Genomic DNA, 26348 nt, shown 5'->3' with positions numbered 1-26348 from the left:
CAGCTTATGTCTCAATACCCAGTATTTAGGGTCGGAGCTAGACAGACAAAATGTATAACAAACTAACTCTAATAGCTGTGTAGACATCAATCACTTTTGACATTGATTCGATATCTACCAATCAGCAAAAGCAAATATGCCCATCATCGTCTCCTCCCCAAAGTTGAGACCAATTACAGGTTCGTAGCCGGCCTATATAGGCCCGTAGACCAGGGCCTACAAATTTTTCAACCCACTCATATTGTATGATAGAAAAAAATTCAGGCTGAAACGCTTTCAAGATGAAATAGAGAGCAACGTGTAACGTTTCTTAACATTATATAATTCGCAACTACCCTTTCGTGATGAGATCAAGGCTTCTCTAGCAAGTATAAAAACATGGGAGCCTTTTAAACTAGCCAGGTGACTGAAAAAACGCACAGAGGCCTGCACCGTAAGAAACAAGAGCGTTTATTTTGGAATGAGAAAAAACTGGCGCAGTTCCTTCCTATGAGATGTTATAATTTTGGTGCTGTAAAATACACATACCTTATTACATGAAATTTTCGCGATACGTTAATTTCGCGAATTTCGCGATTCCAAAAAATTCGCGAAATTAAAGTGACGCGAACAATAAGTGTCGCGAACATAACATGACGCGAAACTTAAGTGACTCACATTATGTCAATAACCAAGAAAGAATAAGTTTAGTATCACTGAAGGAAGGAATTATCAATCTAAATGGATGTTGTCGTCAATTGACTCAAGAACAAAAACTCATGCATGTACAAGCATAACGTACTTGTAGACATTGTGAGAACTGCTCTGTTGTTGTGCTATTGGCGAGATTTAGTCCCGCTCTTGCGTTTTTGTTAATGTTGACGTTATTTTTCCTTTGATGAAGGCGGTTTTTTTTTTATTCAAGGGCATTTAAAATAATATTGCCAAGAAAATGTAAATTGTGTCTTACTCAAAAACGCGAAATTAAAGTGATTCAAAATACAAAATTTTCGCAAAATCGCGAAATTTAAGTGTCGCGAAATATGTGCACCTCAAAATCGCTAAATTAACGTGTCGCGAAAATTTCATGTAATAAGGTAACTAGAGCAAAAAGTGAAGGAGAAGGCATTTTCGAGAGTCTCGATCCAAAAAAGAACTTCCTCGGCGGACCTCCGCCCCCCCCCCCCCCCCCGAAAAGCTGCCCTATTAAAAAAGCTGGCTAAGCCCCTGTCATAAGTGCCAAGAGTAGTCAGTAACGTGGTCAGAAAAGTACACCGCCAAGGGGAATGTGCGTCATCTTTTGTTGCTTCCGCCTTCCGCAGTGAAGGACTTTGGAAATTAAACGGAAGGGAAGGATCATCATAAACTGATAAAATACTGTGTCATATATAAGACTCTGTGTCGTGACTTGAATTAATGCGAAGAAAACTGAAACACAGGGGAAAGTGAGATATGTGAGACTAAGTGTAGCAATGACAGATAATATAATATGCAAAAATAGCGCTACGTCAAACTGCTCAAACTCACCTGAATGACACAACTCAGTGACGAGATTAAGATATGGACTCGAGAAAATTGCCTTAATGTGTAGTTACTGTGCTGAAGATGTCAAATAGCCTATCTTAACTTCTCTTAAATTTGGTACTTTTATTGTCACAGTGTATTGAAAAGATTCAGTCGAAAATGAAAGGTGATGTCATGGTTGGAAATTTAATAATCACTTGCGTCATTATTAGTTTTGAAGGGACTTCACATTTTTAATTTAAAAGACACAGGCTAATGTCGATTTTGTAATTTTGATTTGTACTTCTCATAGAGCGGTACATACGGAGAGTTTAGCCCAAGTTTTTATCCAAAGTAATTGGCGAAGTTCATTTCCGTTATAAGAATTAAGGAACTGATTAAGCGTTTCAATACCTATCCTGCTTATCTCACAGGACCTCGCAAAGGTAGGTGTTTTGTTATCAGCCCCTGAGAGTCTCTCATTAATTTTCTCTCAGTATTGGTAATTCGTATAATCGTTTCTGTTTAGTTTGTTTATTCATTCTGTCTTCTGAAACGCACAAGAGTAAAGCTCGTAATACCATAAAAAGTTTTGTATAATTTCGACAGGCACTAGTGCTTTATTATTTGCAAGAACGTTTTCTTCCTTAGAAATCACCACCCTCAGTGGATAAACTTTGAAGCACTCTCCCTTGCATACTGATCTCATAAGGTATAAACGAGGAATTTAGACCACTCGTTTTAGTAAAATAGGTTCAACCGTGGACCAAAAATGTCATAAATAAACCGGTGCGATTTTATGGTTATCTTGCAGACAAAGTTCCTGTTGTTAACTGCCGCTGTTACTTTTGTATTCTTTCCACACGGCACAAGGGAAGTGGCGAGTACAAACGTAAATTTATTTGCACCTAGGCAAGGGTTTATACTACTCTTGAATTAATCTGAAACAGTTTATAGTTGCCTTTACTTTTTTTAAAATGTAATCGGTAATCAATAACGATGTTAGACTGCGAATAATTTCACGCTTAAATGACATTTTGCTTTGTGAAAATTTCACTTTTTGGAGGAAAGAGATCGGGTGAATCTAATATGCGCATAACTGTCATTTTGCAAAGGGAACACAAGACTAATTTTCTTATAAACTCTTGAGTTGAGCCAAATATTTTCTAAAATTCTGGCCAATGACAGAGACTCAAAGCCATTTCAGATTTCTTTTCTTAATACTGTTGTTTGTTAGAAAGATTCCAGTCGAAATCGAAACTTGGTAAGAATTAAGTTTTCAATACATTCGCCAACGTGATTTTGAAGGGATTGAAGTTCCCTGTTTAGCAAAGGCATATATTGCTGTCAGTTGTAGTTTTACACACGATATACAGTTCACAGTAAATAAAGGTCAGAACTGTAGTTTATATGGTGTTACACCTCGCATATTAAGTTTAGCCGGAATTCGAAAGGACTCATGCAACACTGAAAACGTAGCAACAGTCACTGAACCCAAAGAAATGCAATTAACTTTTTTTTTATTTGATGCTGTTCAACGAGGCAGTTTTAATTAAATAAGACAATATAAAAGACGCACCTTTCTCGTGATTAAGGAGGAAAATTATTGCGACTGAGAACGTGACAGTCCTGATTTCACTTTCTAACAATTTCTTTTTTTGAAGGTAGTAGAAGAATCGGATTATCACGTATCCTACTTATCGATCACCATGAATTTCCAGTGTCCTCAAGATAAAAATGATAATATTGTATGTTATAAACTTGATACTTCTCTGAGAGGACCTCTTGGTTTTAATAGTGATCTGATTTTCCTACATCAACAGCCATAAGACGAAAGAAAGATTCGAAAGTTGATAACAAACTGAGTCATAGTTACATTATTAAGAAGACATGCCCAGACGGTATACCGAAATTGTGTGTCGTGACTTAAATGACTACAACATGCAAAGTGAGACGAAAATTCATGTTTTGCTGACAGAGATTTATTTGAATTTTATTTACCATTTTGTCTTTTTACAAAGCGGCAAGTTTAAGAACACATGTTTTGGCCACAAGTGGTTGAAATAAAGTGTGTTTCTAATTTATAGCACTACTTAAAAACAGGAATTTTACACTCATACGAAAAACATACTTCCACAAGTGTAAAACTGGCGAGATTTCACTTAAAACTTGTAAGAGGCTAGGCCAGAAAATTGAGGTAAATTACATGTAAAAAAAATAATATGTTTGTCTTTAGTAGGAAAATCTTCATTGCTCATTGTTGGCGTTTGTCGGTTTGACTTGACTAAATATACTCACGTGACGGAGGAAAATCAGTGCGGAAGGTGGCCATCTTCCAATTTTAGATTTAGCTCTTGCTGATATAATAATTAACCATACATTACATTTTGTGAATTATGTTTTTTCAATACGAACGGACGCGGCGAACACAACAACCCTGAAGATGACTTTTAGTCGAAAACGTTTGGTTTTAATAAAGTTTTAAACTTTGTACATAATATTATCGTCTTTAAAACATTTTTAATAATTATTAAATTATGTCTCAGGAAAAAGATACCATATAGATCCTTAAAATAATGCTGTGAATAATTGAAATATTGGTTAACAAATCGTGATGACTAATTGTTTTCCGCTCTTGAGTAAAAGACATTCCTGCAGAATGACTGAGAAATAAATATTCCCCGCATACAAACTGCAATAACTGAAAAATGCTCTTACTTAAAGCAAACAGTAGTTCTGTAAAAAAAATTGTTAAAAGTAGTTTGAGAACAAACTTTTAGATAGTCTCTAGCCCGTTTAAAACTAAATAGGACACGCACTGCTATTACTGCGAACATTTATATTCAGTACACTTTACCAGCAATGGTATAAAACGCAATAAATATTAATGTTTTCACTAGAGAATCTTTTTCCGGTAAATGTAATACAAACATAAACCGGATATTTTAACTGCAATTTTATTCATTTCTTATTCTGACAGAATTGCTTGACATGAACAACATAGTTGAAATTATACAAACCATCTATATCGGCCTCATTGTTGCCAATTTCCTTAACAACACCTGTCGATTTCCTAAAGCCATCGAGTTATGCAAAGAATGCCTGTTTATCCTCGACAACACACCACTCATAAAAGAAAAGAAGAAATATAAATTCCTTTACAAGGGGATATATTTGTCAATGTTACTGGCGTACATGCATATCGATGATTACACAAATGCAATAAAATACGCTACAAAAACTCTCCCCATTCTCCGAGAATGCGGGGGAAGGCTCGAAGAATGTAAAATTAACTTAATACTAGCGACATCGTATCTTCGTCAGAGTAAGTACGTAAAAGCAAAAGAACACAGTGAGAAAGCACTACTAATCAGTAAAGAAATTGGTGACAGAAATATGGAAGCTTTCTGTTACGAAAGCCTCGGGGCGGTGTATCATTCAGTTGGAGAAAATGAGAAAGCGAAAGAATACCACATGAAAGCACTTGCAAACAGGAAAGAAACTGGTGACAAAAATAGAGAAGCCTCCTGTTACGGAAACCTTGGGATGGTGTATCATTCAGTTGGAGAAAATGAGAAGGCGAAAGAATATCACGAGAAAGCACTTGCCATCAGAAAAGAAATTGGTGACAGAAATGGAGAAGCCTCCTGTTACGGAAACCTTGGGATGGTGTATCATTCAGTTGGAGAAAATGAGAAGGCGAAAGAATATCACGAGAAAGCACTTGCAATCAGTAAAGAAATTGGTGACAGAAATGGAGAAGCCTCCTGTTACGGAAACCTTGGAACAGTGTTTAGATTCTTTGGCGAATATGAGAAGGCAAAGGAATATCACGAGAGAGCACTTGCGATGAAAAAAGAAATTGGTGACAGAGATGGTGAAGCTACTCAATACGCAAACCTTGGAACTGTGTTTGAATGTGTTGGAGAATATCAGAAGGCGAAGGAATATAACGAGAAAGCACTTGAGATTACAAAGGAAATGGGGGACAGAAACAAAGAAGCCTGTTGCTATAAAAACCTTGGAACTGTACTTACATCACTTGGAGAATATGAGAAGGCGAAAGAGTATCTTGAGGTAGCACTTGCGATCAAAAAGGAAATCGGCGACAGAGAAGCAGAAGCTTCCTGTTACATAAACCTTGGACGCCTGTTTCAATCTGTTGGTGAGTATGTCGAGGCTAAAGACTATTACCAGAAAGCAGCTGCAATCGCAAGAGAAATTGGTGACAAAAAAGGAGAAGGAAGTGCTTGTGGAAGACTAGGGACTGTGTTCCGCTCTCTTGGTAAATATGCCAAGGCTCACGAATGTCTTCAGAAAGCACTTGCATTCAGTAAAGAAATTGGTGACAAAAAAGGAGAAGCCGTTGTTTACGGAAACCTAGGAAATGTGTTTCAATCAGTTGGTGACTACGAAAAAGCCAGAGAATATCTAGAGAAGGCACTTACGATCATTAAGAAAATTGGAGACAAAAATAGCGAAGCCTCAATTTATGGAAATCTTGGAACTATTTTTGAATTTCTTGGTGAATATGTCGAGGCGGAAGAATTTCACAAGAAGTCGCTTGTAATAAGCGAAGAGATTGGAGACGTTAAGAAACAGTCTACATGCCTTTCCAACCTTGGAGGGCTTATGCTTCTAGGGGGAAAAATTCAGGAAGCTTTGTCGTATCTCCTGCCAAGTATTCACAAATGCGAGGACTTGCGAGGTTCTCTCCGGGACAACGATCAATTTAAGATATCTTTTTCTCACGAACATGCTGATCCCTACCGGGTACTCACTGAATTCTTCTGTTATGCTGGAAATGCTAATAAAGTTCTGTACGTTTCAGAGCTTCGTCGGGCCAGAGCTCTGTCAGATATAATGTCAACTCAGTACTCCGTGGAGAATCAAATCTCAGCAAATCCTCAATCATGGGTTGGCATTGAAAATGTCATGGACAAAGAACTTAGTTGCACTTGCCTATACTTCTCTTATATTGATCACGACATATTTGTATCGATTCTTAAAGCAAGAAAAGTCGTGCAATTCAAAGGTGTGGATGGAGAAGAAACGATTGTTCGTGAAGGATTGGTCGAAGATTTGGACGAGTTTTTTACTAACGCACGCTTCAGAAGTTTTGGCATTCTACCAGATGAACAATGCGAAGATCGATCTTTGAAAGATATTCAACGAAAACCTTGTGAGGAAGACGTCCGTGAAGCATCGCGAATTGGAAATGATGGTAAAGATAACCAAGATAGCCTCAAACGGAATCTATTACTGTGTCACAAATTGATCATCGCACCTGTTGTGGACTTAATAGAGGGTCCTGAAATCATCATTGTTCCTGAACGGTCTTTATACAACATTCCATTTGCCGCGTTACCTGACGAAAGTGGAAAATACTTATCAGAGACTTTCAGGATCCGTGTCGTTCCTTCCTTGACGACTCTCAAGCTCATTCAGGACAGCCCAGCAGACTATCACAGTCAGACTGGTGCACTGATAGTGGGAAATCCTGATGTTGGTAGGGTGCGTTACAAGGGACGTCTCAAATTCATTTCACGGCTGCCTTGTGCAGAGAGCGAAGCAAACATGATAGGAGAAAAGCTTGGTGTCAAGCCGTTCCTGGGACCGCAAGCAACTAAGCAAGCAGTACTTCAAGTGATAAATTCAGTAAGTCTCATACATTTTGCTGCACACGGTGATGCAGAAAGAGGAGAGATTGCCCTTGCCCCTCTTCGTTCTTCTAACAGGATCCCACGAGAAGAAGACTACTTATTGACAATGTCTGATATTTCAAAAGTTCAACTGCGTGCTAAGCTGGTAGTACTAAGCTGTTGTCACAGTGGACGTGGACAGATTAGAGCCGAGGGAGTTGTTGGAATCGCACGAGCATTCTTAGGATCTGGTGCACGCTCAGTGTTGGTGGCACTGTGGGCCCTGGAAGACAGTGCAACAGAGCAGTTCATGAATCGTTTCTACGAGCACCTTGTCGGTGGGGATAGCGCCAGTGAATCTCTTCACGAGGCCATGAAGTGGATGAGATGTAACGACTATTCTGAAGTGAGACAGTGGGCACCTTTTATGCTGATTGGCGATAACGTGACATTTGATTTTGGAAAAACAAAGTAAGTTTCAAAAAAGAAAAGAATATATTTTTCCTCACAAGTAACAACCTTTTATTTAATTTTTAGAGTCGTTACTTATAGTAGAGCTTGATAGTCTTAATTCGACAACAGATTAATTAACACAGGTCTCACTTTTTTCATGAGAGATAAATTTTCTATTCAGCTCTTTAATTGATGGACTTAAAAATTTTAAGTATGTTATTGCGGGCCGAAGAGAGGCCCGCAACCCTAATCTTGACAGTGACCAGCGGATTGCGTTTTACGCGTGCGCGCCACGTTTATAAACCAGGACCAAACCGGAAGTTGAAAATTTTTGTTCTTCCACTAAGCACGATCGGAATGCGAAAATGTGTTAATCACGACAGTTTGTCGTAACACCGGTAGAGAATAACCGGTATGCAATGCATACTAAGGCGAGGACGTTCCAGTAAAGCAAGTCATTATGCTAAAAATTCCAAACAAAGAACTGAGAAGAGACCTTTCGGGCTTCGTTTTTGAGACTGTGACATCACTCTTGAGAATTACTTCTTTCAAATTCAGAAAAATTCTCTTGGTATTCAGATAGTTAAAAACACGTTCTCTGGGGAGCATCATGTGATTTTGAAATGGGCAATTTACACTGACAAAGCCAAAAATGTCTATTGTGTGAAAATGTGAGTCCAAAAGATATCTAAGTAATTGAACGCCGAAATTGATATCGTCGATTTCAGTGTGATTTACAGCAAGGAGCCCAAATGTGTGACCACTTTTAATTAATTCACATTCTTTCACACAGTCGTTTTCCAATCAGAAGCTGTGAAAAGCTTCTGATTGGATAAAATCTGCAAGGAAGAATGTGAATACATAAAAAGTGGTCACCATTTTGGGCTCCTCACTGTTAGTCAAAAGTTTAGACACTGAGTCATTTGCTATAAAGGGGGGAAAATGGGTTTGTCAGGTAAATAAAATGTTAAAATGCAGTACGTTGTTTCCGGTGGTGTTTTTAGTTGTGCATTCTAGGGTATGGTTAGTTTCTAACCAATGTTACTGTAGTTAATAAAAGGCAAATTATAAGCTGCTTTGATCACAAAATAGGCAATTAAATTCGTACAATTCTAATAAGATGTCTTTTATCACAACTTCTGACAATGGAATGCAACAAATTTTGTAACTTTACTAGACAGCAAGGAAACTTCCACAACTTCGGCATAAATAAAATGTCTTGAAATATGTATCTAGATTACCTCTTGTTTAAATGTGGCTTAAAGTTGTCTGCACTGACTGTACAATCTGTAATGTAAGCTTTGTCCAGTAAGTCCAAAATCTTAATATCATTTAAAGGTAAAATATGCAGCGCAAGGAAGTACAAGTTTCCAGGAAGTAAAGTTGTTATAGTATCTTGATTTAAATGGGGCTGAAGGTTGTTTGCACTATCTGTACAATTTGTGATGCAAGTAAGTCCAATAAGTCCAGCTTCTCGATACAGTACATGTGGAGTCTAGGAAGTAGAGTTGATACAGTGGTTTGCCAGTGATGAATTTGAATTGAAGGGTCTTTCAGTAGCAAATCCAGAGATGTTTTACACAGTTTTTTTGTTTTAACTTGTTATTGCTACATGGTTTTAGCTGTGTTCTGTTTAAATATATCTGCCATTCATAGTGAGGATTGGGCTTTCTATATATTGCATAGAGGCAGAATAGAGGCCAATAACCAGTTCCAGAGTAACCAGTTCCAATGCAATAGCCACATTCACACATTCATGCTGCTTCTTGACAAAGTGCAGATTAAACAGATTGAAGCAATTAGGACAAAACACAGCTGTCAGTGGATTCTTTGAAACCTGTACTGTATCTTGGTTGTTTTCTGTTGTTGTTGTTTTTAATTCTGTTCTGTAAACAGAAAAAAGGAAAAAATCAATTGTTAAAAATTTAATAATTGTTTTACACATATTTGTTTAGACACCAAGACTAATTAACTACAACAATTAAATGCAACTGAAGTAGTTACTGAATTCACTTAAATTTTTCTTTTTTCTGATTAACACATCTTTCTACATGTACACTATGCCTCTTAAATCATTTACTAGTTATTATAGCCTACAAAAATGTATATACTCTTTTATGGTTGATATTAAGCCACACAGCTTTAAGGTCACTTTAGTGTGTCTCGAGAACACCAGTTTGGACTCTTAATTTATTTAGATTTGTATATAAAATGTGATCAATTGTAGTTCTGTTATCAGTGGTAAAGCCTGAAATAAGTTTGTTTGTATCCATATTTTACAATCATTTGTTTATATTTACTGCTGCTTTGTACACTATTTTTAAAATCAATGTTAAAATCACCTAGTATCTGATTATATGAAAACGTTCTGTTGACAGAAGGGATCGCGTTTGAAGCTCTCTCAGTGCTTAGTGATCTATAAATTCCAGCAAATTAAATATAACAACATCTAGCAGATATTTAACCTATTAAAATCGTTATTTCGATTCCATAAATACTTTGACCATTATGTTATTCATCATTACGGTATTCAATAAAGTACAAGCAAATATAAACTTTAGATAGCTCACCTCAGCAGTTGTGGCAATATATTCTTCTGCACTTCTCGTCTTCAGTTAAAGCTCAGGTTACAATGTCGCCAGTAGTTCAGATTAAACATTAAAATGTAGACCCTCGACCTATCTGGTGTGTGTGTATGTCGATTTAGTATGCGTGCACTACGAGTTCTTTATGTGTTTGTAGGTGAGCGCGAAAATAACAGATACAATCCTCAACTCAAGGCTTCTCGAAGAAAATCCTCACAAGTTCACAATCGCACGACCAAGATGGCGGACGGCACAAACAGATACTTCGCGTGACCTGTCGCATGTGATTAGTTGCCAATCCACACCCTCGAAAACTCGTCGCCGAGAAGGCCCTGGGGTCGAGGGTAATTCTCACACGAAACTCGGTCGACAGCATAAGGCTCGAGACTACGTCCTCGCCTAAAAATCTGTTCTCCAAGAGCGATATTCTAAAAACAGCTTGTCACATTAGATAAACCTTCTGTGACATTGAAGGCGTTATGTGTTGCTTTTGAGAACATTTGCTGTGATTGTATCATAGATAAACCACGGTAAAGCGAATGATTCCAACAACGGTTATTGTCGAGAAATTCGTTATAACACTGACAACATAGCGAGTTTACCGACTGAGAAAAATCACATCTAAATTCACACTGCACCGCGTGCGAAAAATCCTTGCGTGACGCGTTACTCAGAATAATTGTCTATTGTCCATTTGATCATTTCAGTTCTCCTTGTTCAGTCGTTTATTTAATTATCGGCACTGCCTACCAGTACCTTGTCTAAGTGCGTCTAGGCCCGCACTTTCTAACCTGTGGTTACCACTAGTATATATACTGTTATTTATATCTATGCCGAGTTAACGACGGGCAGTTAAATTAAACCACTTTAGGGAAGTCCCCAATGTAATTTTCCAATAGGTATATCGCAAGTCCTTTTAAATCCTTGTTTAGTTTTCCGTCTTAAGGTCTCCTTAACGTGGTTCCTCGAACTTTCTTGAGTTGAGTCGAAAGACGTAAATTAGTTCGGGAAATCAGTCTTTCGACTAAGGAGGTTAAAGAATTCGAGGGTTCAACTTTACCAGAAATATGTTTATTTATGACAATTCATTGCATTGGATCTCAGATATTAACCGGTTTAGCTTTTAATATAACGAATGGATTATGGGGTAGCATAATTTCTAATGAAGGGATAATTTGCTTGTATGCATGTTTATTTATTTCTCATGTCATTTTCTGTTTTTTCGTTTAGGTGACTTGACCAACGCAGCATCAGGTGAAAACTAAAACACAAAACCGATTTGACTCAATTGAGAGACTTTGTTGTAAACATTATAATTATAAATAAATGAATGTGTGTCCAGCAGTAGCAATGAAATATATATATGATAAATGCAAATGCGGCCTTACACTACTGAAGAAAAATTTTTTTTCAGGTCTTCAGTAGTCTTCAGTAGTGTAAGGCCGCATTTGCATTTATCATATATATATTTCATTGCTACTGCTGGACACACATTCATTTATTTCACATATACTTGGGCCGAGTATCATGTCCACCATAAAGGGATTACCCATATACGACCGCTCTCATGTGGCTTTGATAGCTCAGTGGTAGAGCATTGCACTGGCAACGCAAAGGTCGTGGGTTCGACTCCCGCTCAGAGCCTGAAAATTTTTTTCAGGTCTTCAGTAGTGTAAGGCCGCATTTGCATTTATCATATATATATTATAATTATAACTTGACGATTGACTTTGTTCGCTATATTTGCCTAAATTAAACTAAAACGATTCGAGCAAAAAATTAATGATATAAGGAGAAATGTAAGAAGGAGCATTTGTTTGAAGCTTTGTTTAGTATGTAGTAAATTAAACAAGAGAAAAATTGCGGCTTATGTGTCATCTCTTGCAGTTTATGTCTAAATACCCAGTATTTAGGGTCGGAGCTAGAAACACATAAAATATAACAAATTCAATCTAATAGCTGTGTAGACATCAATCACTTTTGATATCAAGTGGATATCTGCCAATCAACAAAAGCCAATATGCCCATAATCGTCTCCTCTCCAAAGTGGAGACCAATAACAGGTTCGCAGCCCGCCTATAGGCCCGTAGGCCCAGGCCTACAAATTTTTCAACCTACTCGTTTTGTATGATAGAAAAAATTCAGGATGAAACCCTTTTCAGATATAATGAAATAGAAAGCAATTTGTAACGTTCCTTTACATTATATATTTCGCAACTACCCTTTCGTGATCAAGGCTGATCTAGCAAGTGAAAACATGGGAGCGTTCTAAACTAGCCAGGTGGCTGACAAACGCACAGTGGCATGCGCCGTAAGGAACAAGATCGTTTATTTTGGAATGAGTAAAAACTGGCGCAATTCCTTCCTATGAGATGTTATAATTTTGGTGCTGTAAAATACACATACCTTATTACATTAAATTTTCGCGATACGTTAATTTCGCGAATTTCGCGATTCCAAAAAAATCGCGAAATTAAAGTGACGCGAACAATAAGCGTCGTGAACATAACATGACGCGAAACTTAAGTGACTCACATTATGTCAATAACCAAGAAAGAATAAGTTTAGTATCACTGAAGGAAGGAATTATCAATCTAAATGGATGTTGTCGTCAATTGACTCAAGAACAAAAACTCATGCATGTACAAGCATAACGTACTTGTAGACATTGTGAGAACTGCTCTGTTGTTGTGCTATTGGCGAGATTTAGTCCCGCTCTTGCGTTTTTGTTAATGTTGACGTTATTTTTCCTTTGATGAAGGCGTTTTTTTTTTTTATTCAAGGGCATTTAAAATAAAATTGCCAAGAAAATGTAAATTGTGTCTTGCTCAAAAACGCGAAATTACCTTATTATAGGAAATTAACGATACATGTTATTAACGCGAATTTCAAAAATTCGCGTTAATTTTATTGATGTTAACTTGTTTACTATAAGGATTTAACCAGAACTTTTCTTAAATTCGCGTTAATTTCATTACGCGTAAATTTTGTTCGCGTTGTTAAAATGTTTCGTTATATTCCTATAATAAGGTAAAGTGATTCAAAATACAAAATTTTCGGAAAATCGCGAAATTTAAGTGTCGCGAAATATGTGCACCTCAAAATCGCTAAATTAACGTGTCGCGAAAATTTTATGTAATAAGGTAACTAGAGCAAAAAGTGAAAGAGAAGGCATTTTCGAGAGTCTTGATCCAAAAAAGAACTTCCTTGGCGGACCTCCGCCGCCCCAAGCCCCCCTCGAAAAGCTGCCCTCCCCACCATTAAAAAAGCTGGCTAAGCCCCTGTCATAAGTGCCAAGAGTCAGTAACGTGGTCAGAAAAGTACACCTCCAAGGGATGTGCGTCATCTTTTGTTGCTTCCGCCTTCGGCAGTGAAGGACTTTGGAAATTAAACGGAAGGGAAGGATCATCATAAACTGATAAAATATTATGTCATATACAAGACTCTGTGCCGTGACTTGAATTAATGTGAAGAAACTGAAACATAGCGGAAAGTGAGATACGTGAGACTAAGTGTAGCAATGACAGATAATATAATATGCAAAAATAGCACTACGTCATCAAACTGCTCAAACTCGCCTGATTGACACAAACTCAGTGACGAGATTAAAGATATGGACTCGATGAAATTGCCTAGTGTGTAGTCACTGTGCTGAAGATGTCAAATAGCCTCTCTTAACTTCCCTTAAATATGCCGGGTCTTTTACTGTCATAGTGTATTGAAAAGACTCCAGTCGAAATTGAGAGGTGATGTTATGGTTAGAAAATCTAATAATTGCTTGCGTCATTTCAGATTTCCATACCCTTTCATATACTTAAAAGACGCAGGCTCGTGAAATACCTACCCTTTTATATACCTGAAGCCTGAAAAAGGTACCCCAAGTTTCGGGCGAAGCCTCCCCGTATAGGCCGTTATATGGAGTACCCCCCCCCCCCGGGGCAAGGGAAAAAAACCAAAACTCAATCATTTCTTAGTTTCTGTATTCAGTCTGTCAGCGCGCGCACAAGAGTAAAGCTCGCCATATCATATTGTTTAGCATACTTTTAACCCTACCGAGACTGGTTTAAGTTTTATCCGGCACTAGTTCTAGATATTTGTAAAGAAAGTTTCTAAAATTGGAAATCGCCTACCTTAGTAGATTAATTTTGAAGCATTCTCCTTTACCTGCCTGATTAAAGTATAAACGGGGAATTTAGACTTCTCGTTTCAGTAAAATTGGTTAAAACGTGGACCAAAGATGTCATAAATAAACCGGTGCGATTTTTTTGTTTATCTTGCAGACAACGTTCCTGTTGTTAACTGCCGCTGTTACTTTTGTATTCTTTCCACACGGCACAAGGGAAGTGGTGAGTACAAACTTAATTTGATTTGCACCTAGGCAAGGGTTCATACTACTCTTGAATGAATCCGAAGCATCTCATAGTTGAGTTTGTTACTACTTTACTTTTTATAAAAAAATAAGAATAAGAGATCTTATCGCTAATCAATAACGATGTTAGACTGCGAATAATTTCAAGATAAAATTATATTTTGCTTTGCAAAAATTTTACTTTCTGGAGGTAAGAGATCGCATGACTGTAAGGTGCCCTGTCATTTTGCAATAGGGAGTATAAGACTAATTTTCTTATGACCTCGATATCTGAGCCAAATTTTTTATAAAACTTTGACGGATAACAGATACTCAAAACCAACTCAAATTTCGTTCCTCGATACTGTTTTATGTTAAAAATATTCCAGTCGAAATTGAAAGCTAGGTAAGGAATGTCCAATACATGCACCATCGTGATTTTGGGGACTATCTTGTTTAGCAAACGTATATCTTGCTGTCAGTTGAAGTTTTCCACACGATATACATTTCACAGTAAATAAAGGTCACAGTTGTAGTTTATGTGGTTATTTCGTTGCGTATGAAGTCCTGATAGAGGACTCATGCAGGGCTGAAAAGGTAGCAACATTGACTAAACCTGAAGTAATGTTATGTTGTTTTTTAATTGTATTTGTTGCTGTTACAGGAGACAACTGTATTTAAATAATTAGACAATAAAAATGGCACTCCTTTCTCGTGATTAAAGACGAACAACTATTGAGGCTGAGAACGTGACAGTCCTGATTTCACTTTCTGACGATTTTAGTTTTTGAAAGTAGAAGAATCGAAGAAGAATTTATCCTACGTGTCGATTTACTATGCAATTCCAGAGCCCTCAAGAGGAAAAGATAATGTTGTATGATATCAAGCTAGGCTTCTCTGAGAGGACCTGTTGGTCCATGATCTTATTTTGCCATATCAACAGCACAAGACAAAGAAAGGTTCGAAAGTTGATAACATACTGAGTCATAATTACATTATTAAGGACATGCGCAGACGGCGCGGGGGTCGACGGTATCAAAATTGTGTTTCGTGACTTAAATCACCAATGATTATAACTGACTGCAACGTACAAAGTGAGACGAAAAATCCAACTTACGATTTTGTTTTTTATAAAGCCGCAAGTACAGTTAGTTTTAAAACAAATATAAAAATGTTATGATCAGGGGTGGTTGGAAAAACTGTTACAAATTAAAGACATTGTTTAAAGGGGCATTGTCACGGTTTTGAACAGTTTTTTTGAACAGCCAAATGTATACTTCTGTTGTAGGAAACGTACGTAAAAATAATGGTCCATTTTATTTACAATTGCCACATTAGAGCACTGAAACTGTTGTCAAGCCTTTTTGGACAACAAAATAAAAAATTAAGGCTAAACAGTCAAGTTGTTTCCGCGCGTCTTAAAAAAATCTATATTATGCATAACTGTTGTTAACCAACACTTCCAAATTCCAATTCGATCTGGAATCAGTGGGATCAAGAAGAGCCACCTAGTGGAAGATCCCACTGGAAATTCCCATTTATTTATTTTTTATTTTATTTATTTCTTTCCACAAGCTAAGGTTATATCTTCTTTCAGATGTTCAAAAATGATGTTTTTCACGGGTTTAGTTACCTACCACTAATGTCAGAACAGTTTAGACCAAACATCCACAAAATTCCCGTGACGTAGCTCCTTTAAAAGCAGAAATTTTACACATATATGAAAACATACTTGCACAAGAGGACAACAGGCCAGATTTCAATCAAAACTTGTGAGCGGCTAGAAAAAGTGGTGTAAATTAAAGAATAAATTATATGTTTGCTTTGAGAAGAAAAGTTTTCTTTGGTGTTGGCGTTCATTGGTTTGTCTTCAGTTTGACTTTTCTGAAAAAGAGAGGATGAAAAAATGGTACAATAAATACTTTGTCAACGGATTGTTTATAAAACCTGTTAACAAAGCAATTACTGAAAAATTCTCTATTTAATTCACGGCAGACAGTAGTTCTGTAAAGGTTTTGTTAAGGGTAGTTTTGAGAATTCGAACAAACTTTTAGATTGTCTCTTGCCCGTTCCAAATAGAATACGAACTGCCCTTACGATTATTTTGAAATTCAGTGCACTTTACCAGCAATGGTAAGAACCGCAATAAATATCAGTTGTATAATTAGACAATTTTTCTTTCTGTGTTATAAACTTAAATGAATTTCCTTCCCTTCTTATTTTGACAGAGTTGCACGACATGAACAACATGGATGAAATTTCACAAACCATCTCTATCGGCCTCATTGTTGCCGATTTCCTTATCAACACCTGTCGAGTTCCAAAAGCCATCGAGTTATGCACAGAATGTTTGTTCGTCCTCGACAACACACCACTCATAACAGAAGAGAAAACATTTAAATTGCTTTACAAGGCGATATATTGGGCAATGTCAATGGCGTACTTGTCCATCGATGATTACACAAATGTAATAAAATACGCTACAAACATTCTCCCCCATTCTTCGAGAATGCGGTGACAGAGTCGAAGAATGTACGGTAAGCCGAATGCTAGCGGAATCGTATTTTCATCAGAGTAAGTACGTAGAAGCAAAAGAACACAGTGAGAAAGCACTACTAATCAGTACAGAAATTGGGGACGAAATTGGAGAAGCTCTCTGTTACGAAAACCTTGGGGCGGTGTATCTGTTAGTTGGAGAATATGAGAAGGCGAAGGAATATCACATGAAAGCACTTGCAATCAATAAGGAAATTGGTGACAAAAACGGAGAAGCTATCTGTTACGGAAACCTTGGGAAGGTGTATCAGTCAGTTGGAGAATATGAGAAGGCGAAGGAATATCGCGAGAGAGCACTTATGATCAGTAAAGAAATTGGTGACAGAAATGGAACGGCCTCCTCTTATGTAAACCTCGGAACCGTACTAAAATTCCTTGGACAATACGAGAAGGCGAAAGAGTATCTTGAGGAAGCACTTGCGATCGAAAAAGAAATCGGCGACAAAGAAAGGGAATCCAGATGTTACAGAAACCTTGGAGACGTGTTTCAATGTGTTGGTGAGTATGTCAAAGCTAAAGAATATTACGAGAAAGCATTTGCTATCAGCAGAGAAATTGATAGCAAAAAATTGGAAGGAGCTGTTTGTCGAGACCTCGGGGCTTTGTTCCTCTTTCTTGGTAAATATGCCGAGGCTAACGAATATCTTCAGAAAGCACTTGCCCTCAGTAAAACAGTTGGTAACAAAAACGGAGAAGCCAGTGTATACAGAGACCTTGGAAGTCTGTTTCAATCAATTGGTGACTACGAGAAATCTAGAGAATATCTAGAGAAAGCAATTACGATCAGTAAAAATACTGGCAGCAGACACGAAGAAGCTACAAACTATAGTTATCTTGGGAATGTTTTTAAACTTCTTGGTGAATATGGCGACGCGGAAGAATATTATAAGAGAGCGCTTGCAATAAGCGAAGAAATTGGAGACATTAGCAAACAATCTAAATTGCTTGGCGACCTTGGATGGATAATGCTTCGAGCAGGAAAGATTGAGGAAGCTCTGTTGTATCTCCGTCCAAGTATTCAGAAATGCGAGGATTTGCGAGGTTTTCTAGGAGACAACGATCAATTTAAGATATCTTTTTCTCACGAAAAAGCTTATGCCTACACGGTACTCACTAAATACTTCTGTTCCGCTGGAAATCCTAACAAAGCTCTGTATGTATCAGAGCTTCGTCGGGCCAGAGCTCTGGCAGATTTAATGTCAGCTCAGTACTCCATGGAGAATCCAATCTCAGCAAATCCTCAATCATGTGTTGGCATTGAAAACGTCATGGACAAAGAACTTAGTTGTACTTGCCTATACATTTTTTATTTTTCTCACGGCGATGTATATTTATGGATTCCTTTGAAAGGACAAACAGACGGGCGTTTTCGAAAAGTGGATGGAAAAGAAATCATTGCTCAAGAGGGATTGATCGAAAATTTGGACGAGTTTTTTTCTAACGAACGCTTCAGAAGTTTAGTTATTTTACCAGACGAGCAATGCGAAGACCGATCTTTGAACGATGTTCAACGGAAACCTTGTGAGGAAGATATCCGTGAAGCGTCGCGAATTGGAAATGATGTAAAAGATAACCAGGATACCCTCAAACGAAATCTTTCTCTGTGTCACAAATTGATCATCGCTCCTGTGGCAGACATAATGGAGGGTCCTGAAATCATCATTGTTCCTGAACGCTCTTTATACAACATTCCATTTGCCGCGTTACCTGATGAATGTGGAAATTACTTATCAGAGAATTTCAGGATCCGCGTCGTTCCTTCATTGACGACTCTCGAGCTCATTCAGGACAGCCCAGCAGACTATCACAGTCAGACTGGTGCACTGATAGTGGGAAATCCTGATGTTGGTAAGGTGCGCTACAAGGGACGTCCCAAATTCATTTCACGACTGCCTTGTGCAGAAAGCGAAGCGAACATGATAGGAGAAAAGCTTGGTGTCAAGCCGTTCCTTGGACCGCAAGCAACAAAGCAAGCAATACTTCAAGTGATCAATTCAGTGAGTCTGATACATTTCGCTGCACACGGTGATGCAGAAAGAGGAGAAATTGCCCTTGCTCCGGCTCTTCGTAATCCTAACAGGATCCCACGAGAAGAAGACTACTTATTGACAATGTCTGATATTTCAAAAGTTCAACTGCGAGCTAAGCTGGTAGTACTAAGCTGTTGTCACAGTGGACGTGGACAGATTAAAGCCGAGGGAGTTGTTGGAATTGCTCGAGCATTTTTAGGATCTGGTGCACGCTCAGTGTTAGTGGCACTGTGGGCTCTAGAAGACAGTGCGACAGAGCAGTTCATGAGTCGTTTCTACGAGCACCTTGTTGGTGGAGATAGCGCCAGTGAATCTCTTCACGAGGCCATGAAGTGGATGAGATGCAACGGCTATTCTGAAGTGAGACAGTGGGCACCTTTTATGCTGATTGGTGATAACGTCACATTTGATTTTGGAAAAACAAAGTAAGTTTCAAAAAGGAAAAGAATATACTTTTCCCCACAAGTTGCAACCTTTTATTTTATTTTTTAGAGTTGCTACTTATAGTAGAGCTTGTAAGTCTTAATCTAACAACAGATTTATTAATACAGATGTCACTTTTTTCACGAGAGTTAAATTTTCTATTCAGCACTTAAATTTATTTACTTAAAAAGTTTCAAGTATCTTTTTGTGATACTGTTATTTAACAATTATTCACCGAAGTGCAAGTGAATAGTTAACAAGTCAATTATTCCACAAGCGCGCGTTGGATATGAGATGGTAGATAGTCAACGAGGCGCGTAGCGCCGAGTTGGCGATCTCATTTCCAACAAGCGCGAGTGAAATAATTGTTTTATTAAAAACGCCCAAAGAATTGCAATATTTGAGCTCCCCAGCTTTTTTCATTGACGCTTATCGGCTACCAAATTTGTGGTCAATGGTATATGAGCTCATATACCATTGCCTGTTAACCAATCAAAACGCAGGAATTGCTTCGCGGCTCGGTAAATATCCACCACATTCACCGACACTGAGGTGAATAATTGTTTTAGTATATACCACACAAGTTGAATAACTAGCGCACTAAAACATCACTTTCGGTAAACAAAGCGATGCGCGAAGACAGTTTGTTTCTCTTTAGCTGCTCGGAGGTGAATAGTACTTTGCTAATCACCTCCGAGTTAACCAATCAGCGCCCGTGAAAAGCACTATCCACTTTTGTGGTTGATAGTACTAATACTATTCACCTCCACTTCGGTGAATAATTGTTAACTATGCCGAGTTAACGACGGGTAGTTAAATTAAGGAATTACCCATTGTAATTTTCTAACAGGTATATTGCAGGTCTTTTTCAATCCTTTTTGCTTTCCGTCTAAAGGTCTCCTTAGTGTTTGAGATACAGTAGAATCCCGATTTCTCTAGTCTGCGTAGCTGGCAGTTTTGTTGGGGTTAATGTACTTTTATTTATTATTCATTTGTATTTTGTTTTCTCTTTTAGGTAACTTGATCAGTGCTGCATCAAGTGAAGACCTAAACACGAAACCGATTTGACTCAACTGTTTGTTTGTAAACACTATAATTATATAGCTGTCAGTAAATCCTATATTGCCAGCGCAGCTATTTTTCCTTAATTTTTGAGAACTGTCCAATTTGAGATTAAATTTGGATAGTTTCAATTAGGACTTTCAGGTAAAATGCACAAACTGTCCAATTTAAGAAAAATTGGACAGTTTTGTCTCAGCCAATCAAATCGAAGGAAAAACAACATGTGACGGATATTAGCCAATTAGCACAAAGCATAGCGTCAGCCCTGTAAACTTGTCGCATTGTTAGTCGACAATGGCGGAATGTTATAAGGCAAGTTTGCTACGTTTTTCCATTCCTTTTGGGCTTTTCAGCAATAGTAACAACAAAGAGAAATGTTCTACGTTGTCAGAAGAGGAGCTAGCTACACTAAGAAGCAAAAACCAAGAGCAAAAGACCTACAATAGTACAAAACTTGGGTGAACGTAAGTGCAGCAAAGCGAAGCAAGAAATCTGTCAGGTATTCATCGCCATAAGCTAGTTTTTTGCTGAAATTCGAAAAGAAAAGACGGCGATGAAGTACGAACGAGATAGTGGAAAGGAGTATGTCAGATTCAAGAAGTTGTAAAGCTCTTCGGACACTTTGCTTACGACTTTCATTGATTGATGCAGTGTTTTCACTCACTTTGTAGCAAGCTTCGCAAACTTAGGTGGATACAATTGCACTTTTTGTGAAGACAATGCTTTGAGTGAGTTGCATGTGCTGTGTTATGCCTACTATTGTTGAATGCTTTTCCCGTTCTGGACATAAGTTTCTTGTTTACGCTGGATTGACTGACTACAAGCTATATAATTATTATGTAACCGGACTACATGCTTGTCCAATTTGGAAATAATTAGATTCAAAAAATTCCTCTGACAGCCAAATTGGACTCGGCCTACGGCCTCGTCCAATTTTGGTTGCCCTCGGAATTTTTTTCATCAAATTATTTCCAAATTGGACAGCATGTAGTCCAATTACGTATACTAATTATGACTTGAAGATTGAGTTTGCTCGAGTATTTGCCTGAATTAAATTAAAATGCTTCGAGCAAAAATGATATCAGGAGAAATGAAAGACAGGGAAGTTTTGTTAAATACGTAGTAAAAGTAAAAAAAAAAAAAAAGATAATAGTGAAGTGCTCCTTTTATAGTTAGCCCCTTGATATTTAGCCGACACGGCCTACGGCCTTTTCGGCTAAGTATCAGGCGATGTTGCGTACGATTTCGTTGGATAATTGTTAAAAATTTTCTCTAAAGTACCCTTAAATGTACATCTGCTCTAGTAAAGCTGTGCGCATGACGAGATGTTCCCGCGGAAAACCCGTTTTTCTTAAAGGGGCTATGTCACGGGGATTTCACAAATTTTTGATCTTAACTTTTCTGACATTAGTGGTAGGCAACTAAACCCATGAAAACATTATCTTTAAACTTCTAAAGGAAGATATAACCGCAACATGTTTGCGGATAGCAAACAATCTACGTCAATTAGTATCAGTTTTTTGAAGGCGCGCTGAAACAACTTGATAAGTTAAGCCGTAATTTTTCAAATTGCAATCCATTTCCATCCGAGCCATCCGCGGCCAAAAACGCTTGTTGACAGTTTCAGTTCTCCAATACAGCAATTTTTAATAAAAAATAGGCCATTTTGTTTAGGTTTCCTATAGTAAAAATAAACATTTTGACTGTTCAAACATCTGGTAAAATACGTGACAAGACCCCTTTAACTGTTTAAGATTTCTCGAAGTAGTTTACTCGGTTTAGCTAAACATTGAGACTACTGACGCTGATTAAAGCATGCAAAACGCGAGAGAAAGCGTGTGTACACTAACAAAAGGAGAGACTTTCTAAACTGTAATAGATTTCAAAACGTTTATCTCTTACAATATCAGCGTTAACTAGTAATATAACTACATTGTACATGTAGCTAACTCCTTAAGATCAAATAAGGCTCCGTTACTTGTACCACTCAGTACTAAGTACCAATCTACGCTCAGCGATCGTGCATTCCAGTCAGCTGCACCAATGGAATGGAATAAACTGCCAGTTGTTCAGTTCGCAATATAAAGACATTTGTCTCTTTAAAACTGCCGTTAAAACTCATCTTTTTAATTTATCTTTAAATAGATCTTCATTCAGTTTTAATCCGATTATTTTTTAAATAGCATAGTGTACATAGTTTTATAAGAGTGTAAATAGTTTTCTTAAGTAAATATTTTTTTCAATTTTTATTTTTAACTCAATGTAAAGCGCAACTGAATATTTATATAGAAGTTCGCGTTATATAAATGTTAATTATTATTATTTTTGTTCATGTGTGTATTAAAACAATTGACTACTTGAAAGTTTAAAATAAATCTCAAAAATATAACAAAATGTAGAAGTGTTCTTAAATAAATAGTTTGCTTTTCTCTTTCAAGTTGGGAGCTTCTATAATCCTTTAAAAAACAGGGCCATTTTTAAGCGCAGGTAAACCTGACGGGGTAGGGGAGGGGGCTTGTGCGAGTGCCCCACCTGACCAACACCTCTTTTTTCGATCGATATTCAAGGAGTGTGACTTTGTGGTCAAACCCCTTTAAACACGTGCACAAATGCCCCACAAATCCCCCTTTCGCAAAAATATTTAACTATGAATATTAAAAACAATGGATTTTGGCTAATGACCACAGCGCCCAAACTGCCCATTTTCAAGCTCAGGACCCCTGTTGCCTTAATAATATTAACGAAAATATTAGACGATCTAAAACAGAACACAATAGACACGTGGTAACGCCCTTTCTAGCGCGCAACTGATATTTGAGAAATCTCCATTTTAGCGGAAATATCAAGCAATTTATTTATATTTAAACAAATTTGAATTTGATAATGAACTATCGATTTAGCAGCCATCTTAATGTAATGCAAATATTAGCCGATCTAAAATAGGTGTGACTTTGACACTTGCACACAATAGACAGGTAGTCAAAACCCTTCTTGTGCGCAACCATCAAAGTCACACTATTTCTAGATCAGCCAATGTTTGTCTATGGTGATTTCATTGAATAACAGGTTTCACCAAAAGATTGACCAGCTTAGTTTTCACTCAAACCTAAATAACTCTTCAAAAACGAGGATTTGCTGGAAAAATGTCGATGCGTCAAGTTCACACCTATTCTAGATCGGCTAATATTTGCATCCGAATATTTCAGTATTTAAACGATAGGACTCTACCTCCAATGCTCCAATAAGGTCAGTTTTCGTGGAAGTCCCCTATTGTTCTCTAATTGGCATAATTCAAATGCCGATATTAGCCGAATCAGACTCTGACAGTTGCACACAATAGACTTGTGGTCGCACCCCTTTCAGCGCGCAAATAATTATTTGAGCAATCCCCATTTTAGCTCAAATTATGAAGCTATGAGTAGCGAGCAAAATTTAGCGCCAAATTAATTGGGAGGAAAAGTAAGAAACGTCGAGCAATAGACTGTCCACAACCCGGGCTCGATTTTTCATTTCTCTCGCCATTCTTACCGCGCGCTCATCGATCGGAAAAAAAAAAAAACACGAAAAAATAGAGGGCTGTGGACAGTCTAGTCGAGCAATCGCTCCATGAATAAATAAATGTAAAAAAAAATTCCGCAGATGGTCAATCAATTTTTCAACCCACCTCCAACCCGAAGTGTATGAGCATTCCCCTCCCCCCACCCCCCAAACCGACCCATGACCGCGTGAAATACTGGCGCCGAGGCAAGCAGGAAAGAAAGATGGCGGACATTTTGAAAACTTCCAACCATTTACAGCGATTTATCTTCTGTGGATTGCAGTTTTCATGTCTTATATAGTCCTTTGGTGAGTTTTAAACGCCTGGAACGTTTAGCTGGGAGAGAACGGCTTGCAGGGCGCTCTGCTATGGAAGCTCAACTTGGTGTAATGGCATGAAGCTCACGGCGTCAACCTTCAAGGTTTAAAATTAATTGGTGAGTAAACATCGTTCATATACCTTATAGAGTTTAAGTGCACTAAAGAAATGGGAAAAATTTCCGCACAGCCTCCTACATTTATTATGCATGCAGAATAATTAATTATGTATGCGCTCTATTGTCTTTTAGACAATGGCCAACTCCCTAAGGTTTTGAATATATACATTGATAATTCCTACTTACTACGCAAATAAAAGAGGATTTCATCTCGCGCGTTCCTTTTCTCTTTTCCTCCCTTCCCCTGCCCCGTTCTTCCTTCCTTATCCGTCCCTTCCCCGCCACGTTTCTATACCCAGGCTTCCCTCATCTTTTTTTTTCCTTTTTTTCTTTTTTTCCACGCCGGGCCTCGAACCCTTTACCCATTGCTTACCACTGGATTACAAGTCCAGCACCTATACCACCACGCTACGAGGTTCACTTGTTAATTGCCCCTTGAAAAATAAATTTTATTTCTTCCTAAGACATGAAAACAAAGGAAAATTTACATTACAATCTTTCTATTCACCGTTTTGAAAGCATATTTCTCATTGCACGAAAACATCCATTGTATTTGTCGATTACTACATCCCTGGTGAATAAAAGAGAACGTCCCAGTTTCGCTTGTTTATTCAACGGCGTTTGCTTCGAAGCCCTCGTCCCTGTAATGTCTTATCGAAGTCCTTTTACCAGTTAAGTTGCTTACATCTTCGAATTCTTTTCCTTGTCCTGGTCCAGAGGTGATTTCGTTGTTGACTTTGAACGTGCTTTTCAAGTGCTGCGGATCATGAACGAGCGTAGCAAACAGTACATGTAACAGTGGTTCAGGGAAACGACCTGCTCGCGACATCTATGTAACATGTATACACGATGTACGGAGGAAAAACGACCAGAATAAGACGAACTTTATGCTGTGGCTGATATTGTTCGCGATTTCTCTGCCATTTCTTAGAGGAGAGCGACAAAATACGCCGCAACCCCAAATGGAGGCGAAGTAGGAGGACTGTATTTAGACAAGAAGAATTCAAGGGAAAACACGAGGTAAAAACGACGCGACAGTTAATAAAGCAATGAATGTACTCCGCTCGATATTATCGTTTTCAGATTTACAATACTCGCTGTCCCTAAAAACATTGTAAAGCTAACCCTAAGGCTTAAATCGTGCTTTTTGTACAATTTATAAGCTCGTCTTTAATTTTAAAACAAGATTAAATTGCGCAAAATTTATCATTTGTTTTCGATTTTCCTTGGTTTTAACGCAAAAATTCAAAAATTTCGCTTATTTTTTCTAAGTCTAAAATTATTTTACCTGTTTTTGAAGCGATATCGGCAAAAAATCGCTTAATTTTTTTTAATTTTGGACTTAGAAAAAAAATGGAAAGTTAGTAAAACAAAGAGAAGACTTAAACAAAGAACTGGCTGTCTATTGTTCCGGCTATTGTTTTCAATAAACAAAGAACTGTATGCATAATAAATGTAGGGGGCTGTGCGGAAATCTTGCCACATAAATTAAGTTCCCAAGAATCATTTCTTTAGTGCCCTTAAACTCTCTAAGGTATTAAACGCTGTTTACTCACCATAAAAGCTTGAAGGTTGGCGCCATAAGCTTCATGCCATTACACCAAGTTGAGCTTCCAAAACAGAGCGCCTTGCAAGCCGTTTTCTCCAAAATAAACGTTCCAGGCGTTTAAAACTCACCAAAGGACTATATAAGACATCCAAACTGTATTCCACAGTCGATAAATCACTGATAAATGGTTGGAAGTTTTCAAAATGTCCGCCATCTTTCTTTCCCTGTTTGCTTCGGCGCCAGT

The 26348-nt window shown here is 37.8% G+C and overlaps 1 protein-coding gene and 1 pseudogene across 3 annotated transcripts; both read left to right on the top strand.

Moving 5' to 3' along the window:
- The first annotated feature begins 1766 nt into the window (after positions 1-1766).
- On the top strand, positions 1767-12032 carry LOC144638807 (uncharacterized). 2 transcript variants are annotated; one of them, XM_078498068.1, is made up of 5 exons: positions 1767-1928; positions 2297-2362; positions 4463-7595; positions 11393-11484; positions 11879-12032. In XM_078498068.1, the coding sequence occupies exons 3-4, from the start codon at positions 4474-4476 to the stop codon at positions 11394-11396; spliced, it is 3126 nt and encodes a 1041-aa protein (XP_078354194.1). In that variant the 5' UTR covers positions 1767-1928; positions 2297-2362; positions 4463-4473; the 3' UTR covers positions 11397-11484; positions 11879-12032. The 2 variants fall into 2 exon arrangements, with proteins under 2 accessions (XP_078354194.1, XP_078354195.1); XM_078498069.1 differs by lacking the exons at positions 1767-1928; positions 2297-2362 and having other exon boundaries at positions 4335-7595.
- A 2449-nt stretch (positions 12033-14481) lies between these two features.
- Positions 14482-22935, top strand: LOC144638815 (tetratricopeptide repeat protein 28-like; annotated as a pseudogene). The gene is made up of 3 exons (XR_013568015.1): positions 14482-14508; positions 16739-19521; positions 20535-22935. The product of XR_013568015.1 is annotated as a tetratricopeptide repeat protein 28-like (transcript).
- Positions 22936-26348: the final 3413 nt, after the last annotated feature.

This window comes from Oculina patagonica, chromosome 14 (genome assembly GCF_052425735.1).
Source record: "Oculina patagonica isolate OP01 chromosome 14, crgOcupat, whole genome shotgun sequence".
Taxonomy (NCBI): domain Eukaryota; kingdom Metazoa; phylum Cnidaria; class Anthozoa; order Scleractinia; family Oculinidae; genus Oculina; species Oculina patagonica.
The sequence above is the reverse complement of the archived record's forward strand: the minus strand, read 5'-3'. Positions and strand labels throughout refer to the sequence as shown.

Excerpts from the sequence above, each read along its gene's own strand:
- LOC144638807 (XM_078498068.1), top strand. The coding sequence starts at position 4,474 with ATGAACAACATAGTTGAAATTATACAAACCATCTATATCGGCCTCATT.